Below are 23,627 nucleotides of genomic sequence, written 5' to 3'. Positions count from 1 at the left end.
TTTAGATCACTGTGAGCAAATGCTAATCTGTACCTCAAGTGTGATTATTAGCACTGGGATAAGTAAACATCTCATCTTGGACGGAACCACCATCCACTCTTTCTCTCTGACTCTCCATTCCTCTGGTCTCTCAACATTATATGTAGCTTTGAGATTGGAGAGTGTGCACTTGTCTCCATCTCTCTGAGCACAATGTCAGAACATGTCAGAAAGCAGCTGAGTGACTGAATTCCCAGAAACGCCAGACATTCTGCAGATGCTGGAAATCCTGAGCAGCACACACAAGATGCTGGAGGAAAAGCATCTATGGAGAAAAATAAACAATCAATGCTTCAGGCTGAGACAATACCGATAAAGGGTTTCTGTTTGAAACATTAACTATTTATTCATTTCCACAGATGCTGCCTGATCTGCTGAGTTCCTCCAGCATTTTGTGTGAGCTTCCTCTGTGGTTGTGTGTGTGTAGGGAAGCCAGGCTACAGCACACTTCTCCATGGTGATCTGCAACATAGCTGCTTTCATAAGCTGGTCCTACAGTGCCTGTGGTTGTGTTTTACGCAAAGGGCTCACTTCAGTGTCAGCCTTGGGAGAAACATCATTTAAACTGAAAATTTGCAAATGAAAGCTTGGTGCAGAGTTTTTAACAATTGAGACTGGTTTCAGTGCTGGTGCAATTTTACTGAAGTGTTTTTATTGCGGTGTTTGTGGCTTTAGTTCACAATAAGACTGCAAGTGCTGGAAGAGCCACTGCAGTTTAGTGGAATATTGTACAGATACATACCTTGATGTGACAGTCTTCATCTGCATTTCTGATAAAACGGGTGAGGCGGCCACACTGGGACAGAGTGTGGTAACTAGGGTTGGTGAAACAGTGAAGGGTGCTGGAACTCTGAGATGTATCTAAGGAAAGATAAGTTAGCACAAAATGTATGCACATTGAGCAAATATAAATACAGTGGATTCCAGTTAATTGGGCCATTGGTTAATTCAGGGCAGCCACCTATTTGGGACAAATTGTAAAGAACAAAAACTAATAGAGAAGATTGCCAGATTCCCTTTGCTTATTTGGGACACTATACCACTTAATTGAGGCAGAAGACTGTTGCCGAACCGTTTCTAATCAGCGTCAGTCATGCGCACAAGCGTGGTCGTTAGATACAACACCGTACTCGGAATGAACAGCTTTTAAATAGCATCGCTTGTGTGTGTTTGCGTTCAAAGCAGTGAACTTTGTCACTGATAGTTGGTGAGAAATAAGTAGTAAGACAGCTCAGAATTTTTTTGCTTACTGTGGTTTCAAGCATTCAGCCTTGGAGATGCCAGAAAGAGCTAGGAGTGAAAACAGAACAATCTCACTACTTCAACAAGATAAAGAATCTGAGGGTATCAACAATCACCTTGAATGTTACAGTGAAAATGATAAAGTCTTTTAAGAGACTCCTGGATAGGTACATGGAGCTTAGAAAAATAGAGGGCTATGGGTAACCCTAGGTAATTTCTAAGGTAAGGACATGTTCGGCGCAGCTTTGTGGGCCGAAGGGCCTGTATTGTGCTGTAGGTTTTCTGTGTTTCTTTGTTTCTAAAATTAAGATTTGGAGACACAATCTTTGACAGCACTGCATAAAGCCAGTCCATTACCTACACTAGGTGTCTGTGCTGATTTTTGTTCATTTACAATCAAAAGAAAGTGACGCAGACCAATTCCTCTATTGATAAGTATTAGGAACTAATGCACTGTTATATCGTACTGTACTACTATTGGTAGTGTTCTAATTTGTTCTTTATTTCATTTAAATGCATAATTTGTTACTCAGTTTGACTTTTTAACCATTTCCATGAAACTCTGGTTATTGGGGCAGCTGCTTAATTGGGCCAAAATGTCCTGGTCCCGATGTGTCCCAATTAACCAGAGTCCTCTGTGTATCTAAAATGGAGAGAGAGGTAGAAACTGAGGCGGGGGGCACTCAGTGGGAAATGCAGAAATTCCAAACGATAAGCCTGAAAAGAAGAAAGGAGAACAAAAAGGGAAACAGACTGAGACAGGAAATCAATGAGAGATTAATCACTCCCAGTACCATTATAATCCCTAGTATCCTCTGCTATAAAGTGCCTGTGGACATAGTTATGCTCTTAAGATTTTCAAATAAGACAAATGAAAAGCACATTGAGTGCACATCTCCACATTATATCTGAACCATGAGCAGATGTAGGAGTATGTTGCAGAGACTGACATGCACCAGGACACAGCAAGTCTTTAGGAAGAACAGCTGAGATTTGAAGGAATTCTTGAGACATCAGTGACTTTCAGAAGTCACTGCAAAAATTACATCAGGTCAGAATAGGTTATGAAACTTGAAATGGTTTTTTTAAGAAGGTAAGGAGAACATGACTCTGGACACAAAGCAGAAACACATTTTGAGCTTTCATCAGAACCTCAGTTAGGTCTTTGACCTGAAACATTAACTGTATCTCTCTTCACAGATGCTGCCTGACCAGCTGAATGTCTCCAGTACTTTGATTTGTTTTATACATTAGATTTAAAGCATCTGCAGACATTTTTGATTTTCATGTTCAGTCTCCAACTTCAACTCATACCACCTGTATCCCTACTCAAATTCCACCTGTCGAAGTGTATTCAGTTTAAAGAAACGAAACAGTGCATATTCCACTTAACAGTTCTGCCCTAAAGACCAGTTGAGCAGCATTTAGATCCGGGTTGACAGTCGCTCTTTACAGAAGGACTGAGTTCGTGCAGCTGCTCTCATTGTATGGAAACAAAAAGACGTTTTCCATATTCTGAGATTTTTATGATTATTGGACTGGACTTTATATTGGTTTCCTTCAGATTTTCGGTGTTTTCTTTCTTGTGGACAGTTGTCAGGTGGATGATCTGTTAATTTGTTAATTTTTGTGTGAAAAAGGGGGTGTTGGAGGTTTGTTCTTTTCTGCGGGGGTGGGGACAGGGACTGTGATTGTTGCTGTTGTTTTCCGCAAGTGAGGGGGTCGGTGATTATTATTCTGGCTGTTTTTTGCTGCATGGAGGGCAATTTTGGGGTCTGTGAGTTTTGTTTCTTTTCTTTTTCATGCCACTGGAGGGAGTTGATGCCTTTTCTTTCATCAGCTCCCATGGTTTTTTTTTTAAATTTCATGGCTATCCGAAGAAGACAAATATCAGAGTTGTACATGCATACTTTGACAATACAATGCACCTTTGAGCAGTTTACTTTGCCGCTGCAACACCTGTTGCTCTGATGTTGTCTTACCTGACAGGGAATAGTCTGTATTGGTAATCCGCATGGCGGGGGTGTAGGAAACACTGGGCATGTTGTGCCCTTTCCCTTTCTGCTTCCATTTGTACCAGAGGAAGAGAGTCAGCATCATTACTATAATCAGGAGAAGAATAATGATCCCAGTAACAGCTCCAACAGAGTGTCTGTCCGACGCTAGAGCCGGGCTGATCCTCGTATAGGGGTTCAGTTCATCCATTATCAGCGCAGCTGTGTGACGGAACACAATGATGGTCAGAGTTATACCAGATGATATGGAATTACAGAGAATTTCCAGCACAAAAACTGGCCTTTCAGGTCATCGTATCAATGCCAATGTTTGCACTACCATGAGTCTCACCACCTATCCCTCACACGCTGCTCCTGTGTACCCTGGACGTTAGAACCAGAGGCTGGAGGTGGTCGTGGACACATCATGACTGATCAGCCATTCAGTAAGTATATCGCTGATCATTCACCACAGACCACTTTCCTGCCCCTAACTCCACATCCCTCTACAATCTTCATCCCTAAAAATCTATCATCGTACTCAGTGCCTGACCTGCCAGAGCCTATTGCAAAGAGATTACATCTTCTGGTGAAGAGAGTTCTTCACCTCTCAGTCCTAAGTGGCTATTCCTTCTTTTGAATCGAAGATCCCTGCTTCTAGACAGCCCGGCCAGGGGACAGACTTCTCTGAAAGAATGTTACATGTTTTGGTGAGGTCACTTCTCACTCGTCTGAACTCTAGACAGTACAGGCCCAGTTGGCTTAATCTCCCTCATGTAATAAACATGCATTTCAGGAATCAGTCTGATATCCTTTGCCAAATTCCCCTGAGCACAACTTCCTAGGGTAGGGAGACCCAGATCTGCACACAATGTTCCAGACATGATCTTACTGTGACTGCTGATGGTCCTTTAACATGAAGAAAACTTAGAACCACCTGGTATGTGGTGAACTTTACTTTCCAAAGAGGAAAAGGTGTAAAAACAAAAGTACAATAAGTTATTCTGTGATTTTCGTTCACTGACCCAGAAGCCTTTGCTGTGCTCATTAAAGTTCTCCCCAATTCCAGCAGAAAAGAAGTTGAAGTTGCATGGACACAAGACTTGTTCTCTCCACACACTGAATATTTATTCCCCTCCACTGACGCTGCCTGCCTGCCCAGCGTGGATAACTTCACTCACCTCAATGCTGAAACAATTCCACAACCTATAGACTCACTTTCAAGAACTCTACAACTTGAGTTTCCTGTATTATTTATTTACTTATTTATTTGCACAATGTCTTCTTTTGCACAGTAGTTGTTTATCAGTGTACTTATATATAGTTTTTCATAAATTTTCCTGTAAATGCCTGCAAGAAAATTAATTTCAGGGTTGTATATGGTGACACAGATGTACTTTGATAATAAATTTATTTTGAATTTTACTTGCTGAGTTTCTCCTCACTTTACTGATCAAGGTGCGTTTAAATGCTACAGTGAATTGGATCAAGGCATCGCAATGACTCAGATTCTGCCCAGTAAACTTACCGACAAGTGCTTTCCACCTACCTTGGTCACACCGAATGCCTTTGAAACCAGGTGAACAATAGCAAGTCCCAGTCACATGATCACAAGTGGCATTATTCAGACACTCACACAGCTGCTGACAGCTGTAGCCAAATGTACCAGGAGGACACTCTGGAATACAGTGGGAAACAATGCAGTTAGGGAGCTCCTGGGGTCAATCATTCAGTAACATTAAACATTACGACTATTTGAAACAGTGAGCATCTGAATTAACTGTCCTTTTTGGAATTGTTCTCTAATGTTCTGTTTGTTTTTCCTGTATAAGGAGATTATTACACTGAACAGTGGATTCACTATTAAGCTTTCTGGAGTCCAAAACCTATTAAATTCTTACCCCACGTTCCATCAATCCTCTCCATTATAAATGCTCTGTCCTCATTTATAAAAGAGACTGCCTATACAGATATCTTGCTCGCTACCACTGAAGTATGTCATTCTAAGCTAGTCAATCTCTTGTCATGCAGAGTCCGGTGACCACAATGTCTTCTTTACGTTATATTTTGGATGCTGGACAAGTGAGCTGAGGCTGAGATTTGCCTCCGCTGACGCTGGATAGCTATCAGCTCACTGGAAGGTGCAGTTTGGTTTGTCTTGGCTTTGGATGCAGAGAGTGGAGTTAGAGGTCAGGTTAGGGTTTAGGATCAGGGATGTGGGGGAGTTAGAGGTCAGGCCAGAGCCTAGCTCCCTGATCGAAGGCCAGTAACGTGAATGTTTTATGAAGGACATCCATGGATGAATATTGGGCCAGCAAGTGCTATGGACGAAGACCGGTGAGGATGAGAGCTGGTGGTAGCCCCAGTTCATGAGTCCTGCACCACCCCCGCCAACAGGTGGACAGGTCCTGGGTTTGGAGGTCTAGGTGGTCAGGAAGCACGAGGCTCAGTGACCTCCTAGGTAAGCACGTTGATGAGGCCTGGAGTTCGATGTCCCGTTATTGGCAGGTACCTTAGCGGCCAGCCAAAGGCCCTGAGGAGAAAGGTCACGGTTTAAATTCATTCAGCACTGCATACTGAGGCTGGAACCCATGGAAAATCCCTTCACAGAGTCAGAGTCACAGAGGTATAGCACCTGGATGACCACATCCCACCTCTCGACCAATGGTCCAACCTTCCTATACCTACATGAGCAAGGACACATCCAGAGGCTTCTTAAGCATTATTAACTATGCTTCAACCACTCACTATCCACTGTCAGGGTGAAGATAGTCGCAGAACTAACAGCCTGGGCAGCTAGGGTGGAAATGACAAAATCTTTCCCGTGTCACAGATTCAGTACCTGCTCATCTTCCAAGGGAACTTGTGCTGGGCCACTGGAGAAGTGGTGGGAGATAATGAGCAGGGAGTCAATTGGTTCAGAAGGAACTGCTCCAGTTCCGTCTGGCAATGCATCGGCAGGAAATCAATGTTCCTGTGTTCTTTAGAGTGGGGGAGAATGAGGGGAGATTTGATAGAGTTATATAAAACTGTGAGGGGTACGGATAGAGTAAATGCTAGCAGGCATTTTCCACTGAGTCTAGATCTAGAGGTTACAGATTGGCGATGAACAGTGAAATATTTAAGGGGAGCTTGAGGAGAAACTTCTTCACTCAGAAGGTGGTGAGAATGTTGGACGAGCTGCCAGCAAAAATGGTGGATGTGGGTTCGATCTAAGAGAAGCTTGGATAAGTACATGGATGGGAGGGGTCTGGAGGGATATGGTCCCAGTGCAGGTTGATGAGACTAGGCAGATTAATGTTTCAGCAGGGACTGAACAGGCCCAAGAGCCTGTTTCTGTGTTGTAGTGTTCTCTGACTCCATGACAATTTATCAAACACTAATCTGTGTACATAACTGCTGTCATCTAGAAGGCAGGAAACTTCAGCAAATTTTGGATGTGTTGCCCTGAGGCGATAAGAATAAAGTGAATCAATACACACACTGTTGAATCTTATTCCCAGTTTCCTCTAACATCTCTTGTTCATTAATGACTCAATTTCTAACCAGGCTAATATGTGAGAGAATGGATGATATTGTGTTCCTAAGAACTTGAGCAGACCCGCTCTGTGGTACTGCTTTGCGTCCTTGACTGAAGCGTGAGAGAAAAAAGATTCCCCCCCCCACAGAAAAGACCACAGTCAACCCGCGCCACAGGACGAAGCTCTGCAGTGAAGGGGTATGAGTAACTGACAGGATTTGATGGTGTTCTGTAATGGAGGGAGAACCAATCTTCACTGCATAGCTACAACCGGGCAACACATTCCATGGAGACAGGTGGGTACGTAATGAGTTGTCTGTACATTAATTGGAATGGGTGTGGGAGAACAAATGGAATGACTATATTCTGTTTATCCTATTCTGTGCCCATGTCACAACCTCTGCATGTGTGACATTTGGCTGCTGTACCACAGATCTGCACTGAACATACGCAGAAACATTTTTAAACATTGTCTCATGTCAACTCACTGAGAGGCATGTCTGTGTGCTGGTGAGGAAACAGAGTCCCACAGTTGGAAAGTTTCAGTGCCTACCCTGTGCCTGAAAACAATTACCTGTCCAAGACTTCCTGCTTTGGTGACAGGTTCTCTTGTTAATATATACATGAGGAATTAAACACCCAGCCCTTCCGGATCCCTCCTTGGAATCAAAGCAGGGAAATTTCACAGCATCTGTTCCCAGCCAGGAACGCCAAGGGCTAAGGGTCCCAGTAAATCCAGTGGAGTTTTAATTACAGGAAAGTCCCGGCTTACTTTCTGAAGGTAACAGGAAGCAAGTGATCAGTAATTTTACTATCAGATGTTTCATACTCCCAACCGTGTTGCATAATTCAGCAATGATGATTAACAGTGATACAGGGAAACTGGATAATTCAGTCAGCAGATAGATGAATATATGAGTGGTAAATCTTGTAATTCCCCATGTATAAAGTGGCAAGAATTGTGTGTGTGTGTGTGTGTGTGTGTGTGTTTGTGCATGTGTGGTGTGTGTGTCTGTGTGTGTTTGTGCATGTGTGGTGTGTGTGTGTGTGTGTGTGTGCTGTGTGTCCGTGTGGTGTGTGAGTGTGTGTGTGTGTGGTGCGTGTGTGGGGTGTGTGAGTGTGTGTGTGTGTGTGTATGTGTGTGTGTGTACACGCACGCGCGCACGTTGGCGGTACACTCCCCTCAGCCTCTGTTTCACTCACTCTGCTCGCAATGTTTCCCGAAGAATCCTGTGCGACACTTGCATTCCCCTGTCACATGGTCGCAGTCTGCTCCATTCTGACACCTGCAGAGTTGGATGCAATCCTTTCCAAAAAATCCCATTGGACACCCTGAAAGACACATTCTTTGTTAGAAAGAGCATCGTGTTCTCCATCACTGCATTCCCAACCATTATGGAAGAGGAAGGTTTGAGGACCACAGTTAGTTCCAGGGTGACCAACCTCCAGCTCTCAGATTATCAGCACCTCTGGAGCTTTGCAGGGACCACAAACAGGGGCTTGTGCAGAATGACAGTGAGAACGAGGAGCCTGGGCAGAGAAATAGAAACACTGGAAACCTTCATATCAGTCAACAAGAGTTTCTTTAAGAAACGGTCAAACAGGTTTTCTGCAGTTTCAAAGCTGGGGTAAAGAGGAAAATGAGGAAAGATTAAGTGGGAACAGCTGGCAGCAAAGAGGCAACCACTAAACGGCTGATGGTGCAAAGTGAAATGGAGGTGGAAATGTGTTGGAGAGAGAGAGTTGTCAGAAGATTTGCTGGCTCAGCACCTCGATTGTCTTATGAAAGGTTGAACAGGATAATTTGTACCTACTGGAGTTTAGAAGAATGAGAGGAGATTTGATTGAAACAAGATCTTGATGGGTCTGGACAGGTGGGTGTTGAGGGGATGTTTTCTTTTGTGGGGATATCTAGAACCAGTGTCACTGTTTAAATCCTGAATGCCTGATGGGATTTATCCCAGATTATTCAAAGAGGAAAGAAAGGAGATTGTTTGGGCCTTGACGAAGATCTTTAGTGACAGGTGAGGTTCCAGAGAGCTGGAGAATAGCCATTGTTGTTCCTTTACTTAAGGAAGACATTTGAGACAAACCAGAAAACTTTAAGCCAGTCAGTCTTACACCAGTGATAGGGAATTGATTGGAGAAGATTCTTTGTGACTAGATCTACTCACTTCTGGAAAGACAGATTTACTAGGGAGAGTCAGTATGTTTCTGTGTAGGGGGTGGATGCAGAATAGATACATGGACTTTCGTAAGCTTTCAACGTTGTAGGCTAATTCTGAAGATTAAGGCACAAGGGGTCCGTGAAGACTGGGTTACACTTTGAAGATGGAGGACGGTAGTAGAGAGATGTTTTTTCTGACAGGAGGTCTGTGGGCTGAAGGGCCTGATCTTTGCTGTACTATTCCTTGTAAACAAGACAGGTCAGGATATGGCAGAAATGGGAATAGCAGAATTTTATAATGGGTGCTAGATGTGGGTGAATGGCTGTGAAGTATTCACTGGGAAGGGGAGTTGCCAGGTCTCGTCTGAGGCAGACAGGTCTGAGTGGGAATGGGATGGAGAAGAGACGGACAGGTCTGAGTGGGAATGGGATGGAGAAGAGACGGACAGGTCTGAGTGGGAATGGGATGGAGAAGAGACGGACAGGTCTGAGTGGGAATGGGATGGAGAAGAGACGGACAGGTCTGAGTGGGAATGGGATGGAGAATTAAGCTGCAGCTAACTGGCGGCTCAGGTGCAGGAATTTGGGAGGTCTCACCTGCTGCCCTGGCTTTATCGGTGCTGACAAAACCACATTGAAAGCAACAAGTGCTGTAAACATGGTGTCGCAAATTCACAACTTTATCGTGCATGTTTGGCAAGGGCAGGTTGTATCAGGGCACCTCAGAGATGCTGAAATCATGATCATCAAGAAAGGAGACGCCTGACTGGTAATACTGTAGTCTGCCTTATGGAAACGCATTACCAGAGCCCTTCACAGCTGCCCCCCGAACAGCTGGTACTCTATCGCAGGAAAGCAGCATCCATCATTAGGGATCCCTCCACACCACCCAGGCCATGCTCTCTTCTTGCCTCTGCAATTAGGAAGAAGGTACAGGAGCCTCAGGACCCACACCACCAGGTTCAGGAACAGCTATTAACCCTCAACTATCAGGCTCTTAGACCAGAGAGGATAACTTCACTCGCCCCATCACTGAACTGTTCCACAACCTATGGACAGATTTTCAAAGACTCTTTATCTCATGTTCTTAATATTTATTGCCTATTTATTATTATTTCTTTTTTTCCTTTTTGTATTTGTACAGTTAGTTGTCTTTTGCATTGGTGCGGTCTTTCATTGATTCTATTACGGTTATTGGACTTGTTGAGTATGCCTGCAAACAATGAATCTCAGGATTGCATATGGTGAGATGTATGTGCTTCGATAATAAATTTACTTTGAACTTTGAGCCAATAGTATCACGGAAGACCAGCATGAATAACATGTGGATTCTGTCCGTGTAGAAGGACGAAAGGTACAATCTTTACCCGGCGACGCTGCAAGAAGAATTCAAGCTGTCACTTAACCCGGTTCTTTTCCAGCCTCACTAAAGCCTTTAGTTCCAGCATCTGGGATAGATCTGTGGAACATCCCACTCAAATCTGACATTGTCTCCATTTTATGTTTGCACCACACTGCCTTGAGATCAATCAATAAGAGGGGAGGAGTGTAGGAAGGGGACAAATGGGAAGAGTGTGTTTGGGAAGGGGGTAAATGGGAAAGGGTTAAATGGGAAGGGGGTAAGTGGGAAAGGGTTACATGGGAAGGGAGTAAAGGGGAAAGGGTTAAATGGGAGGCGGGTAAATGGGAAGGGGTTGACGTAGCTGGTGACCGAAAAAAGGCAGCACAGAGAAGCACCCAGTTGAACACTGGAGAGGGAGGGGGGAGATGAGGCACAGCACTGGAGGTAAGAGAGCGCAGGAAGGAACCCCATGGGAAGATTTCTCTGTATTTCCCTGTCTGCGTCGGCTTTGATTTCTTTTCAAATCCCATTCTCAGAATATTGACCCCTGGCATCTGGAGATCCCATAATTAGTTGTAACAATTTGATTTATTGATCAAAGACTCAACGCCATTAAAAAGTTAATAAAACATCAGCAAAATTTGTATTACAGAACAATGACCTGATCAATTTATTTTTAACTGAAGGAATTAAGATTAATGACTGTGCAAATGAACAGTGTGCTGTTCCCCCACACGGTGGCAGGCTCGTCCTCGATTGTTGGAACTGAAACGGTTACTCACTCTGCGTGCAATACATGCCAGTCCAGCCCTGTGTACATCGACACTCTCCGTCATAAACACTGCACACTGCTCCGTTATGGCAGTTACATGTGTGGATGCAGTTGGGACCCCAGTAGCCTGAATGGCAAGCTGAACAGAATGAGAAACCAATGGATAAAGGAAGAGAAAGAAAACTTTACATGAGAGTAGCAGAATGGTTATTGCAAACACCGGCAAATGAGTTATGTCTTCCTAGGCATTTAGTGCACACATGGAACAGGATTGATCTTGAATTAGTTCTTATTTCAATTCATCATCATTTTGATTGATTAGAAAATATCCTGGTGAGAACACAGAACGTTACAGCATAGGAATTTCAGTGTGCTTACCATGATCTGATTAAACTATCTCCACCAGCCTGCACGTGGTCCATAATCCTCTCACTCTTGCCCTTTCATGTACCTGTTTAAATTTCTCTTAAAAATGCTATCATATCTATTTCTACCACCTCCCCTAGCAGTGCATCCCAGACACTGTGCGTAGAAGAAACCTTGTACATCTCCTTCTTCATACATCACTTTCCCCTTCTTTAAACCTCTGCCCTCTAGTATTTGACATCTCTACCCTGGGTGAAAGACTCTCACTCTACCCTAACTAAGCCTCTGATCGTTCTATCAGGTCTCCACTGCCTCTGACACTTCAGGGAAAACAATCTAAGTTTGTTCAACCTTTCCTTATGGTAAATGCTCTCCAATCCAGGCAATGTCCCAGGGAACCTCATCTGCAAAGTTTCCATATCTTACTAGAGCAAGCTCTTCTTATGCCATAGACCCCTATCACTAACTGAGGGGTCCATGGACATCAGGTTAGGAACTCCTGTCCTAGATTATGGTGACTAGGGCTGCAGAGAAATGTGGCCTAACAAGGTTTTAAACAACTGCTACATGACTCAGCAATGTTTATACTCAATGTCTCAGCTGGTGAAGGCAAGCCTTCAGAATGCCCTCTCTACTACCCGTTTCACCTGTGTTACCACGTTCAGGGAGCTACGGACTTGTACCCATCAGTGCTCCATAGGGTGCTGTAACTTACTTCATACTTCCTGCCTGCATTTGATGCACCAACATGCATTACCTCCCACTTGTCTAGTTTAATCTGCCATTTCTTCACCAAATTTTCTACTGATCTATAACTGACAATATTCCTACCCTCCATTATCATACTGATTTTCATGTTGTTTGCAAACCTATAATCAGACCACCTACACTTTCATCCAAAGCATTTACCAGTGCTGATCCTTGTAAAACAGCAGTGGTCACAGACTTCCAGTGAGAATAACACCACTGCACCATTACTCTCTGTCATCTATGACCAAGTCAATCCAATGTTTGTAGACTCTGCAATGTACATCTGAGTGACCTAATCTCCTGAACTAATTAACCATGAGGGTCTCTGTCAAAAGCTTTAATGAAGTCCACATTGACAACATCAACGGCCTCAACCTCACCAACCATCTTCACTATCTCCTCAAAAATACAATCAAATCAAATTTGTGAAATACAGCAGTAAAAACTAAAGGAAAATGTAATGGTTTGGACATCATAATTCAGTGATGCCTCCCAAATACGTACTTAAAAAGGAAAGAGTGATCGTGCAGATCTACCATGTGGTGCAAAGTACTTTGGTTAACACTGTGGTATTCTTGGTTTACTATTATCCTTGCTGGTTCCTGGACCTGCCATCACGAGTGGGAAAGGGTGGCTTTGAACTCTTCTACGGGAAAAATCTCAATGCACCACAAAAGAAATGTCTAGAATTGCTCAATTTTGGCAGAAGAAATGCTGGGCCACAGGGATATGTTGGAGCTGAAGTGAATGAATATGACCAATTTCACCCACGTTTTTCCCCATGTGTGCAGTAAATGCTAATCATCCCAACATGGAGCTATCTGTTGGCTCAATGTTTTCAGTAGATGACATCTATCACTCTCTGTCAATCATTCCAACCCCTTGTCTTACTGCTATCACATAATAGATTGCATCCAGAAGCCAGACAGCATGACCCAGGGGCGGTAAATGCATGAAAACAATGTCTGGGAGGTAAGTGGAACATTTCAATTCTCAGTTTCACCAAGTGAAGCATTTCCTTCTGGTTACGTCTTGCCATGCGATGATTTATATATGACATTCCCAAGCCCGTTACCAAAACAAGGATGGTATAATGAGTATGTGTGTCTGCGGGCTGCCACAGTATGGGGAAGGGACTGTGCGCATTGTCGCTCATGTCAAAAGAATGCACTTTTTGGTCAGGCACATGGCCAGGAGGGAGGCATTAACCTCACGTGGCTATGACAAACCATAAATCAGCTCTCTGAATATCCCAATAAATAGCTCAAAAACAATGGCATAAAAAGTTGTCCCTTAAGAAAATCTCAAATAGACATTAATGTAAAACAGAAGTAACAACTTCAAACATCTGCACTTAAAATACAAAATAATCTAATAAGGCATCAATAGAGAATTAAAATAATTCCTTCCATATTCTCGAATTTCATGTGTGTTTATCATTTATTTGGACCACAAGGGTGTTCTGAAAGAGCTATCTCACTCTACAAGGTAACCCAGAGTTAGCACAGGTTCATTCAACTAACTTGTTTATTTAGTGATTCAGGGAACAGGCCCTTCCAGGCCAACGAGCCACACAGACCAGAAACTCACCGATTCATCACCAGTCCAATCACGGGACAATTTACAATGACCAATCAACCTACTAACTAGTAAGTCTTTGGACTATAGGAGGAAACCGAAGCACCCGGAGAAAACACATTCACAGAGACGAGGTACAAATGGTATCAAAACTGAACTCTGAACTCGCTGAGCTGTAACAGCATCATACTAATCACTATGCTACCACAGCGCCCCTTCATATGAAATATATCCTCACAAGCAACAAACAGATTGCTGGTGTCAGACATGTCCTCATCCAAATTCCCCATATCTCTGAGTGTTGACTTGGCAAAATATGGGATCTACTTCTCATTAACGCCTTCTTCTGAGACAGTTCTAGCTCAGAGTGCCTAACATTATTATGCAGTGATGCCCTGCAACTCTTGGCCAAGGGATTCTTGAACGATTCTTTGTGGGTTCAGTGAAAAAGGTGATCTGACGATACTCCACATTCATCAGAGCGTTATGAAATTCAGAAAGCAGAGAATTTCACCTTCAAATTGTTTTCATTCATTTCACTCTTTTCCTCAACTTTGGGAAAGATCAGGATAATTGGGAAAAATTCCAGATGGGAGATGAGTTGAGTTTAATACAAGGGTTCCTTATCCTGAAGTACAGGTGTGATGGGAGGTGGATGCAGATCCAACAACAACTTTTAAAGGTGAAAAAGATAAATTTACAGGTTCTGGAGACTGAGAGTAACAGGACAGATGAGTTAGCATTTTCAAAACACACCAGGAAGATCCAAGACTCAAGAAATTTTGCAACTCACACAAAATGCTGGAGGAATTCAACAGGTCAGGTAGCATCTATGGAGGGGACTAAATAGTCAACGTTTTGATCTGAGACTCTTCAACAGGACCTTCATAGATGCTGGCTGAGCTACTGATTTCCTCCAGTATTTTGAGCACATTCCATCAGGAACTTCCTCTGTTTCCCTCCTGTTCCGTTCAACTTGCAAAGTCTGTGCTGAATTTTGAAACTGTTATCTCATTAGTCTCAGTTCACCAACATTGGGGTACCTCCATCAATCACTGTCGAGGACGTCTTTAAAAGGCAGTGCCTCAAGAAGGTAGCATCCATCATTCACATCCTCACCATCTGGGACATGCCCTCTTCTCATTACCACCATCAGGGAGGAGGTACAGGAGCCTGAAGACACACACTCAATGTTTCATAAACAGATTTTTCCCCTTCACCATCAGATTTCTGAATGGGCCATGACCCCATGAACACTACCTCACCATTCCTCTTTTGTGTTATTTATTTTATTTGAAGTTCAGCAAATTTTACTGCTTGCACCATACCACTGTCATAAAACAACAAATTTCACATCACAGCATATGTCAGTGATAATAACCCTAATTCTAATCTTGGTGCTGCACTTTATCCAGGATGTGCTTTAATCAGAAGAGAAGTTCAAGAAAATTAGCAAGGTTAATGGAATGGAATATACAAAATATATATCATGTATATTGTATAAAGTATAATTATGAATCTAACACTTTTTTTTCATCTAATTGTGACATTTGGTGGCAAATCACCAGATGCAGAGTAATTGACCATCTGTGGAAAGACAGCGGGCAGCTTGTGAGGTGCTAGATAAATGAGTGTCTTCCTATCACTTACTCTGTGAGCAATCTCGTCCAATCCAGCCTGGGTAACACTGGCAGGAGCCATCGATAGGGTTGCAAGTGCCATTATTAGAGCAGTAGCAAGTGCCAGAACAGCTCTTGCCAAACGTCCCACTTGAACAGACTGTGGAAAGAAACACAACGCAGACCACATTCATTAGCGAGGTGTTGACACACAGGACTTTTTGTTTGGTAAAGTCATCCATTAAAAGCCTCCTCAAGATGCTACTATGTACATAACCCTCTCACTGGGGCTCATATACAAACTTGACTTGTCAGCTGACTCCGCCAACAGCCTCGTGACTGAGCGGTGAGGAGGCCACCTTTCATAAACAATATATGTCTAGGGTCAGTGTGATTTGGGTTCACCTTTCATAAACAATATATGTCTAGGGTCAGTGTGATTTGGGTTCACCTTTCATAAATGATATACGTCTGGGGTTGGCATGGTTTGGGTTCAACCAAACAGGAACGGCGTGATGTTCTGATTAAAGGAACCTTGATTTGAGTGAATGCTGTGTAAATACTGCCCATACACAATTGTTGGTCATCAATAAATAACAGATGGTACACCAGATAAAATGATAAAGGAAGTATATTTACCAATTTCAACTTTATCAAAAGTTAATAGGAAAAGAAAAGGGCCCATTACAGTTAAACCAGTCCAATGTGCACAGAACGTTGGAGCTCACACTGGAGTCACTGGGGGTGTATCTTTTACTCAAGCACTGGACCCACCACATTCTGAACTTCCCTCGAAGTCCATCTTGAACAAACTGTCTCTCTGTCTCTCAGGAGTATTGGCCCTTCCTAGAGCCATTCATCTGCACAATGCATTTCTTGCAACAGGGACTCTATCCCCACGGCATTCTGCAGCATCTTCCCTTGTACTCCACTCCGCAACTCCCGCCAAAAGACCCCAAACCAGACTACTGTCTGTCACAAACCTCTCTCTAGAACCCTTTCCGGGTCCCACCATGCTGACTGGCTGACACAACATTCCTAAGTTGAACAACATGGCTTCTTACCTTCAGCTGAAACCAAAACATTCTACCAGAGCGACACACTACCTTTGCCAAAAACGGCTAAATATGAAATACTTACAGCATAGCAGTAGAAATCTTACCCAGGGCATTACATATAGAATCAGAATCAGATTTAACATCACTGACATATGTTGTGAAATTTGTTGTCTTTGCAGCAGCAGTATAATGTGATACATAATAATAGAAAAAACATGAATTACAGTATATATATAACATAGTTAAATTTTATTTCTATTTTTGCACTACTTATTTAAAAGTAGTGAGGTAGTGTTCATGGGTTCAATGTCCATTCAGAAACTGGATGGCAGAGCGGAAGAAGCTGTTTCTGAATCACTGAGTGTGAACCTTCAGGCTCCTGTACCTCCTTCCTGATGGTAACAATGAGAAGAGGACATGTCCTGGGTGATGTGGGTCCTTAATGATGGATGCCACATTTTTGAGGCATCACTCCTTGAAGATGTCCTGGATACTTCAGACGTTAGTGCCCATGATGGAGCTGACTAAGTTTACAGCTATCTGCAGCTCATCTTGATCCTGTGCAGTAGACCCCCTGTATCAAACGGTGATGCAGCCAGTTAGACTAGTCTCCTTGGTACATCTGTAGAAATTAGTGAGTGCCTTTTGTGACATAACAAATCTCCTAAAGAACTTCAAGAACTCCCAAAGAACTTCAGGAACTTCAAATTTCTCACTCTTGCTATTTCTGATCCCTCTATGAGGACTGGTGTGTGTTCCCTTTCTGAAGTCTATAATCAGTTCCTCGGTCTTACCGATGTTGAGTGCAAGGCTGTTGCAGTGACACCACTCAACTAACTAATATATCTTGCTTCCGTACGCCCTCTCATCACCATCTGAAATTCTGCCAAGATGGTTGTATCATCAGCACATTTATAGATGGTATATGAGCTGTGCCTAGCCACACAGTCATGGGTGTAGGGAGAGTTGATCAGTGGACTAAGCACACATCCCTGAGATGCGCCAGTTTTGATTGTCAGCGAGGTGGAGATGTTATTTCCAATCCGCACAGATTGTGGTCTTCAGTTAGGAAGTCAAGAACCCATTTGCAGAGGGAGGTACAGAGGCCCACGTCTGGAGCTTTCCAACCAGAACTGTAGGAATGATAGTGTTAAATGTTGAGCTGTGGTCAATAAACAGCATCCTGACAGAGGTCATTTATTTGTCCAGGTGGTTCAAGGCAGCATGAAGAGCCAATGAGATCGCATCCACTATTGTGGCGATAGGCAAATTGCAGTTGGTCCAGGTCCTTGCTGAGACAGGAGTTTATTCTAGCCATGAGCAACCTCTCAAAGCATTTCATCACCATAGATCGTGTGCTTCTGGATAACAGTCGTTAAGGCAGCTCACCCTGTTCTTCTTGGGCACTGGTATAATTGTTGCCATTTTGAAGCAGATAGGAACTTCTGACCATAGCAATGAGAGGTTGAAATTGACATCCACAGCATAGTAAATTTTAAATTTTAAATTGTCCCACTCAGATCTAAAGATTTAATAACTGTGGAGGCTTTCTTACTCTTGTAGGATAACGTCTTTCCTAACAAGGGGGATCACTCTGCTTGGCAAGAGAGCCTTGTGGCTGTGAAACAATTTCAGGTTCTGGGACCTCTTCTATGGTGGTTGTAGGAGTTGACTCTGGGACTGCAAAAAGTGGTTCTGACAGCTCTGGCCACCTTTCTTCTCTAACAATTGACTCTGATCTCTTCAACTAATCGATGTCACCTCCGGATGACATCAGACACAATCTCCACTGTGTAGGAGGGTGGTCCAGTTCTGAGTACCCACTTCTGATCACCTCTATAGTCTCTCACCTGGACTGCTTGTCCAGGAGTGAAACACCAAACCTCCTTGCTTGAAGAGCCTTCAATTTGTCGCAGCTGTTTGTCCCGCATACTCCTCCCGAGATTGGGTTTGAGGAGATGCAAGCGTGAACACAAAGGATGACCAGGAACAGAATAGCTAGTGAGTTATTGGTTGTGGAGTGTGCTGCATTGCAATACGGAAGGAGGAAATTGGCAAGCTTCTGATTCAGTGTAAGTGTAGTGTACTCTGCTGACATTGCTCACAGAGAGTTCTTTAGACTCTGGACAAACTTTTCCACCAAGTCATTTGGGTGGCACAGTGCATATGCAAAATGTCTTGGAATGACTGAAACTGTTCCATTTTTTGGAATGACTGAAATTGTTCTCCAACAAACTGTGGTCCATTGTCACTGACTGAGTGCTCTGGAAACCAGCCCTTGAGAAAAGGCCTCTCTACACTTCAACAGTATAGTCATAGTCATACTTTATTGATCCCGGGGGAAATTGGTAAAAATCTTCTGAGGTGTATATATTTCAATGCTAGGAGTATAGCGGGGAAGGCAGATGAGTTGAGGGCGTGGATTGACACGTGGAATTATGATGTTGTAGCAAATAGTGAAACTTGGCTACAGGAGGGGCAGGACTGGCAGCTTAATATTCCAGGGTTCCGATGTTTCAGATGTGATCAAGGCAGAGGAATGAAAGGTGGGGGAGTAGCATTGCTTGTTAGGGAAAATATTACAGCAGTGCTCAGGCAGGACAGATTAGAGGGCTTGTCTACTGAGTCCTTATGGGTGGAGCTGAGAAACAAGGAAGGTATGGCCACATTAGTGGGATTGTATTACAGAACACCCAATAGTCAACGTGACTTGGAAGAGCAAACCTGCAGAGAGATAGCAGGCAACTGCAGGAAACATAAAGTTGTGGTGGTAGGGGATTTTAATTTTCCATACATTGATTGGGACTCCCATACTGTTAGGGGTCTAGATGGTTTAGAGTTTGTAAAATGTGTGCAGGAAAGTTTTCTAAATCAATATATAGAGGGACCAACTAGAGGGGATGCAATATTGGATCTCCTGTTAGGAAACGAATTAGGGCAAGTGACAGAAGTCTGTGTAGGGGAGCATTTTGGTTCCAGTGATCATAACACCATTAGTTTCAATTTGATCATGGACAAGGATAGATCTGGTCCTAGGGTTGAGGTTCTGAACTGGAAGAAGGCCAAATTTGAAGAAATGAGAAAGGATCTAAAAAGCGTGGATTGGGACAGGTTGTTCTCTGGCAAAGATGTGATTGGTAGGTGGGAAGCCTTCAAAGGGGAAATTTTGAGAGTGCAGAGTTTGTATGTTCCTGTCAGGATTAAAGGCAAATTGAATAGGAATAAGGAACCTTGGTTCTCAAGGGATATTGCAACTCTGATAAAGAAGAAGAGGGAGTTGTATGAAATGTATAGGAAACAGGGGGTAAATCAGGTGCTTGAGGAGTATAAGAAGTGCAAGAAAATACTTAAGAAAGAAATCAGGAGGGCTAAAAGAAGACATGAGGTTGCCTTGGCAGTCAAAGTGAAGGATAATCCAAAGAGCTTTTACAGGTATATTAAGAGCAAAAGGAATGTAAGGGATAAAATTGGTCCTCTTGAAGACCAGAGTGGTCGGCTTTGTGTGGAACCAAAGGAAATGGGGGAGATCTTAAATAGGTTTTTTGCGTCTGTATTTACTAAGGAAGCTGGCATGAAATCTATGGAATTGAGGGAATCAAGTAGTGAGACCATGGAAACTGTACAGATTGAAAAGGAGGAGGTGCTTGCTGTCTTGAGAAAAATTACAGTGGATAAATCCCCAGGACCTGACAGGGTGTTCCCTCGGACCTTGAAGGAGACTAGTGTTGAAATTGCGGGGGCCCTGGCAGAAATATTTAAAATGTCACTGTCTACGGGTGAAGTGCCGGAGGATTGGAGAGTGGCTCATGTTGTTCCGTTGTTTAAAAAAGGATCGAAAAGTAATCCGGGAAATTATAGGCCGGTGAGTTTAACGTCAGTAGCAGGTAAGTTATTGGAGGGAGTACTAAGAGACAGAATCTACAAGCATTTGGATAGACAGGGGCTTATTAGGGAGAGTCAACATGGCTTTGTGCGTGGTAGGTCATGTTTGACCAATCTGTTGGGAGTTTTTCGAGGAGGTTACCAGGAAAGTGGATGAAGGGAAGGCAGTGGATATTGTCTACATGGACTTCAGTAAGGCCTTTGACAAGGTCCCGCATGGGAGGTTAGTTAGGAAAATTCAGTCGCGAGGTATACATGGAGAGGTGGTAAATTGGATTAGACATTGGCTCGATGGAAGAAGCCAGAGAGTGGTGGTAGAGAATTGCTTCTCTGAGTGGAGGCCTGTGACTAGTGGTGTGCCACAGGGATCAGTACTGGGTCCATTGTTATTTGTCATCTATATCAATGATCTGGATGATAATGTGGTAAATTGGATCAGCAAGTTTGCTGATGATACAAAGATTGGAGGTGTAGTAGACAGTGAGGAAGGTTTTCAGAGCCTGCAGAGGGACTTGGACCATCTGGAAAAATGGGCTGAAAAATGGCAGATGGAGATTAATACTGACAAATGTGAGGTATTGCACGTTGGAAGGACAAACCAATGTAGAACATACAGGGTTAATGGTAAGGCACTGAGGAGTGCAGTGGAACAGAGGGATCTGGGAATACAGATACAAAATTCCCTAAAAGTGGCGTCACAGGTAGATAGGGTCGGAAAGAGATCTTTTGGTACATTGGCCTTTATTAATCAAAGTATTGAGTATAAGAGCTGGAATGTTATGATGAGGTTGTATAAGGCATTGGTGAGGCCGAATCTGGAGTATTGTGTTCTGTTTTGGTCACCAAATTACGGGAAGGATATAAATAAGATTCAAAGAGTGCAGAGAAGGTTTATAAGGATGTTGCCGGGACTTGAGAAACTCAGTTACAGAGAAAGGTTGAATAGGTTAGGACTTTATTCCCTGGAGCGTAGAAGAATGAGGGGAGATTTGATAGAGGTATATAAAATTATGATGGGTATAGATAGAGTAAATGCAAGCAGGATTTTTCCACTGAGGCAAGGGGAGAAAAAAACCAGAGGACATGGGTTAAGGGTGAGGGGGGAAAAGTTTAAAGGGAACATTAGCGGGGGGGCTTCTTCACACAGAGAGTGGTGGGAGTATGGAATGAGCTGCCAGACAAGGTGGTAAATGCGGGTTCTTTTTTAACATTTAAGAATAAATTGGACAGATACATGGATGGGAGGTGTATGGAGGGATATGGTCCGTGTGCAGGTCAGTGGGACTAGGCAGAAAATGGTTCGGCACAGCCAAGAAGGGTCAAAGGGCCTGTTTCTGTGCTGTAGTTTCTATGGTTCTATGGTTCATTACGGTTGCACCATAAATAATTAAATAGTAATGAATCCATAAATAATTAAATAGTAATATGTAAATTATGCCAGGAAATAAGTCCAGGACCAGCCTATTGGCTCAGGATGTCTGACCCTCCAAGGGAGGAGTTGTAAAGTTTGATGGCCACAGGCAGGAATGACTTCCTATGACTCTCTGTGTTGCATCTCGGTGGAATGAGTCTCTGGCTGAATGTACTCCTGTGCCCACCCAGTACATTACGTAGTGGATGGGAGACATTGTCCAAGATGGCATGCAACTTGGACAGCATCCTCTTTTCAGACACCACTGTCAGAGAGTCCAGTTCCATCCCCACAACATCACTGGCCTTACGAATGAGTTTGTTGATTCTGTTGGTGTCTGCTACCCTCAGCCTGCTGCCCCAGCAGACAACATATGAGGCTGTAGTAGAGGCTACTGGGAACACTTCTGGCCACTTTGTAGCTGCATCCATTACTACCAAGAAATTTGTGCCCATGAATGGTCCAGGAAAATCCAAATGAATCCTCTGCCAGGCCAATGCAGGCCATTCCCAGGGGTGGACAGGCACTTCTCTTGGCACCTTGAAGAGAGCATGACAAGTTGCTGATCTGTTGATCTACCCCAGGACACCAGACTAAGCTCCAAGCCAACACTTACACTTTGACCACGTGTAGATGTATTTCTGGCATGTAGTTCCTCCAACACTTAGCTCTCAGCTTGGATGGTACAACAATTCTCCATCCCCACAGAAGGCAAACTCCATCAAGGGCAGGTTCATCCCGGCACTGGTAAAAATGGGCAAACTGGAGTTTCTGCTACTCATTTCAGCCATTTTGTGTGGCCATGTAGACCTGAGACAGTATGGCGTCTTTTCCTGTTTCCTTACTGCTGTAATAAGGAGAATTTTGATTTGTATTCCGGAGAATATGCCAAGGAGTATCCTCTTTTGTAAAGTTTTCCAGTATTTCCTTTTCTAGGGGTAAATGGATTCCATGATTAGTCATCCTCTTGAATTTGATTTTGTAATTCTGTCCTCCAAGAACCAGAGCCCACCTCTGCATTTGTGCTGCTGCAGTCAGTGGAACAGCCTTCTGTAGATTGAAAATGGACACTAAGGGTTGATGATGAGTAATGAGGGTAAACTCTCACCCATACAAGTACTGGTTGTAACACTTTACAGACAAACCAGACTCAAGGCCTCTCCGACGATCTGTGTGTAACTTTTCTCTGCAGTGGTAAGGGAATGTGCTGCAATGGCCATGGGTGCCCCTTCCATCACTCATGACATGACTGCAGCTATCCCATAAGGTGAGGTGTCACACACAAGCTTCACTGGATGATGTTGATCATAAAGTGTGAGTACAGTGCCAGACCTCGTCATTTCCTTTACCTTATGGAACATCACCTCATACTATTTTGTCCATTGCCATTTCTCCAGTGATCAGTTCAAGGGGCGGAGCATGTTTGCCAGGTTTGGCATGAACCTGTTACAGTAATTGACAAGTCCTGAAAGGAACCGCAACTGCAACACCTACATTGGCCTTGGGGCATCTACCACTGCTTGAATTTTCTTAGCTCACTTGTGTAAATCTTGTGCATCAATGGCGTGACCACAGTAAGTGATGCTTGGTAGGCCGTTCTCTGAGTCCATAATCTCCTAATGCTTTCAGATAGATAGATAGATAGATATACTTTATTGATCCCGAGGGAAATTTTAACACTGTCTTGAGATTTTGGAGATGCTCCTTGTCATCCTTACCAGCAACAATGATGTCATCCAGGTAACACTGAGTGCTTGGACAGCTTTGCAGTACCTGGTCCATAACTTTCTGCCAGAGTGCAGGTCCAGATGCCACTTCCAAAAAGTAAGCCTATCATACTGATAAAGCCCTTTGTGAGTGCTTATAGTGAGAAGGACTTTGGACTCT

At 43.5% G+C, this 23,627-nt stretch overlaps 1 protein-coding gene across 4 annotated transcripts in view; it reads right to left on the bottom strand.

Annotated features, from left to right (window-relative positions):
- Positions 1-23,627, bottom strand: part of megf11 (multiple EGF-like-domains 11) — a 454,053-nt gene that overhangs the window by 26,862 nt on the left and 403,564 nt on the right. For 2 of the 4 annotated variants that reach the window (XM_063066247.1, XM_063066250.1), the window contains exons 16-21: positions 15,421-15,549; positions 11,087-11,215; positions 7,999-8,127; positions 4,825-4,953; positions 3,264-3,497; positions 782-900 (exon numbers count right to left, since the gene is read on the bottom strand). In XM_063066247.1, coding sequence (XP_062922317.1) covers positions 782-900; positions 3,264-3,497; positions 4,825-4,953; positions 7,999-8,127; positions 11,087-11,215; positions 15,421-15,549 — 869 coding nt within the window. The remainder of the gene's footprint in view (positions 1-781; positions 901-3,263; positions 3,498-4,824; positions 4,954-7,998; positions 8,128-11,086; positions 11,216-15,420; positions 15,550-23,627) is intronic. The other 2 variants (XM_063066248.1, XM_063066249.1) reach the window with 2 other exon arrangements.

Source organism: Mobula hypostoma, chromosome 13, assembly GCF_963921235.1.
Source record: "Mobula hypostoma chromosome 13, sMobHyp1.1, whole genome shotgun sequence".
In the NCBI taxonomy this organism is placed as follows: Eukaryota; Metazoa; Chordata; class Chondrichthyes; order Myliobatiformes; family Myliobatidae; genus Mobula; species Mobula hypostoma.
This window is presented reverse-complemented; position numbering and strand designations above follow the sequence as displayed.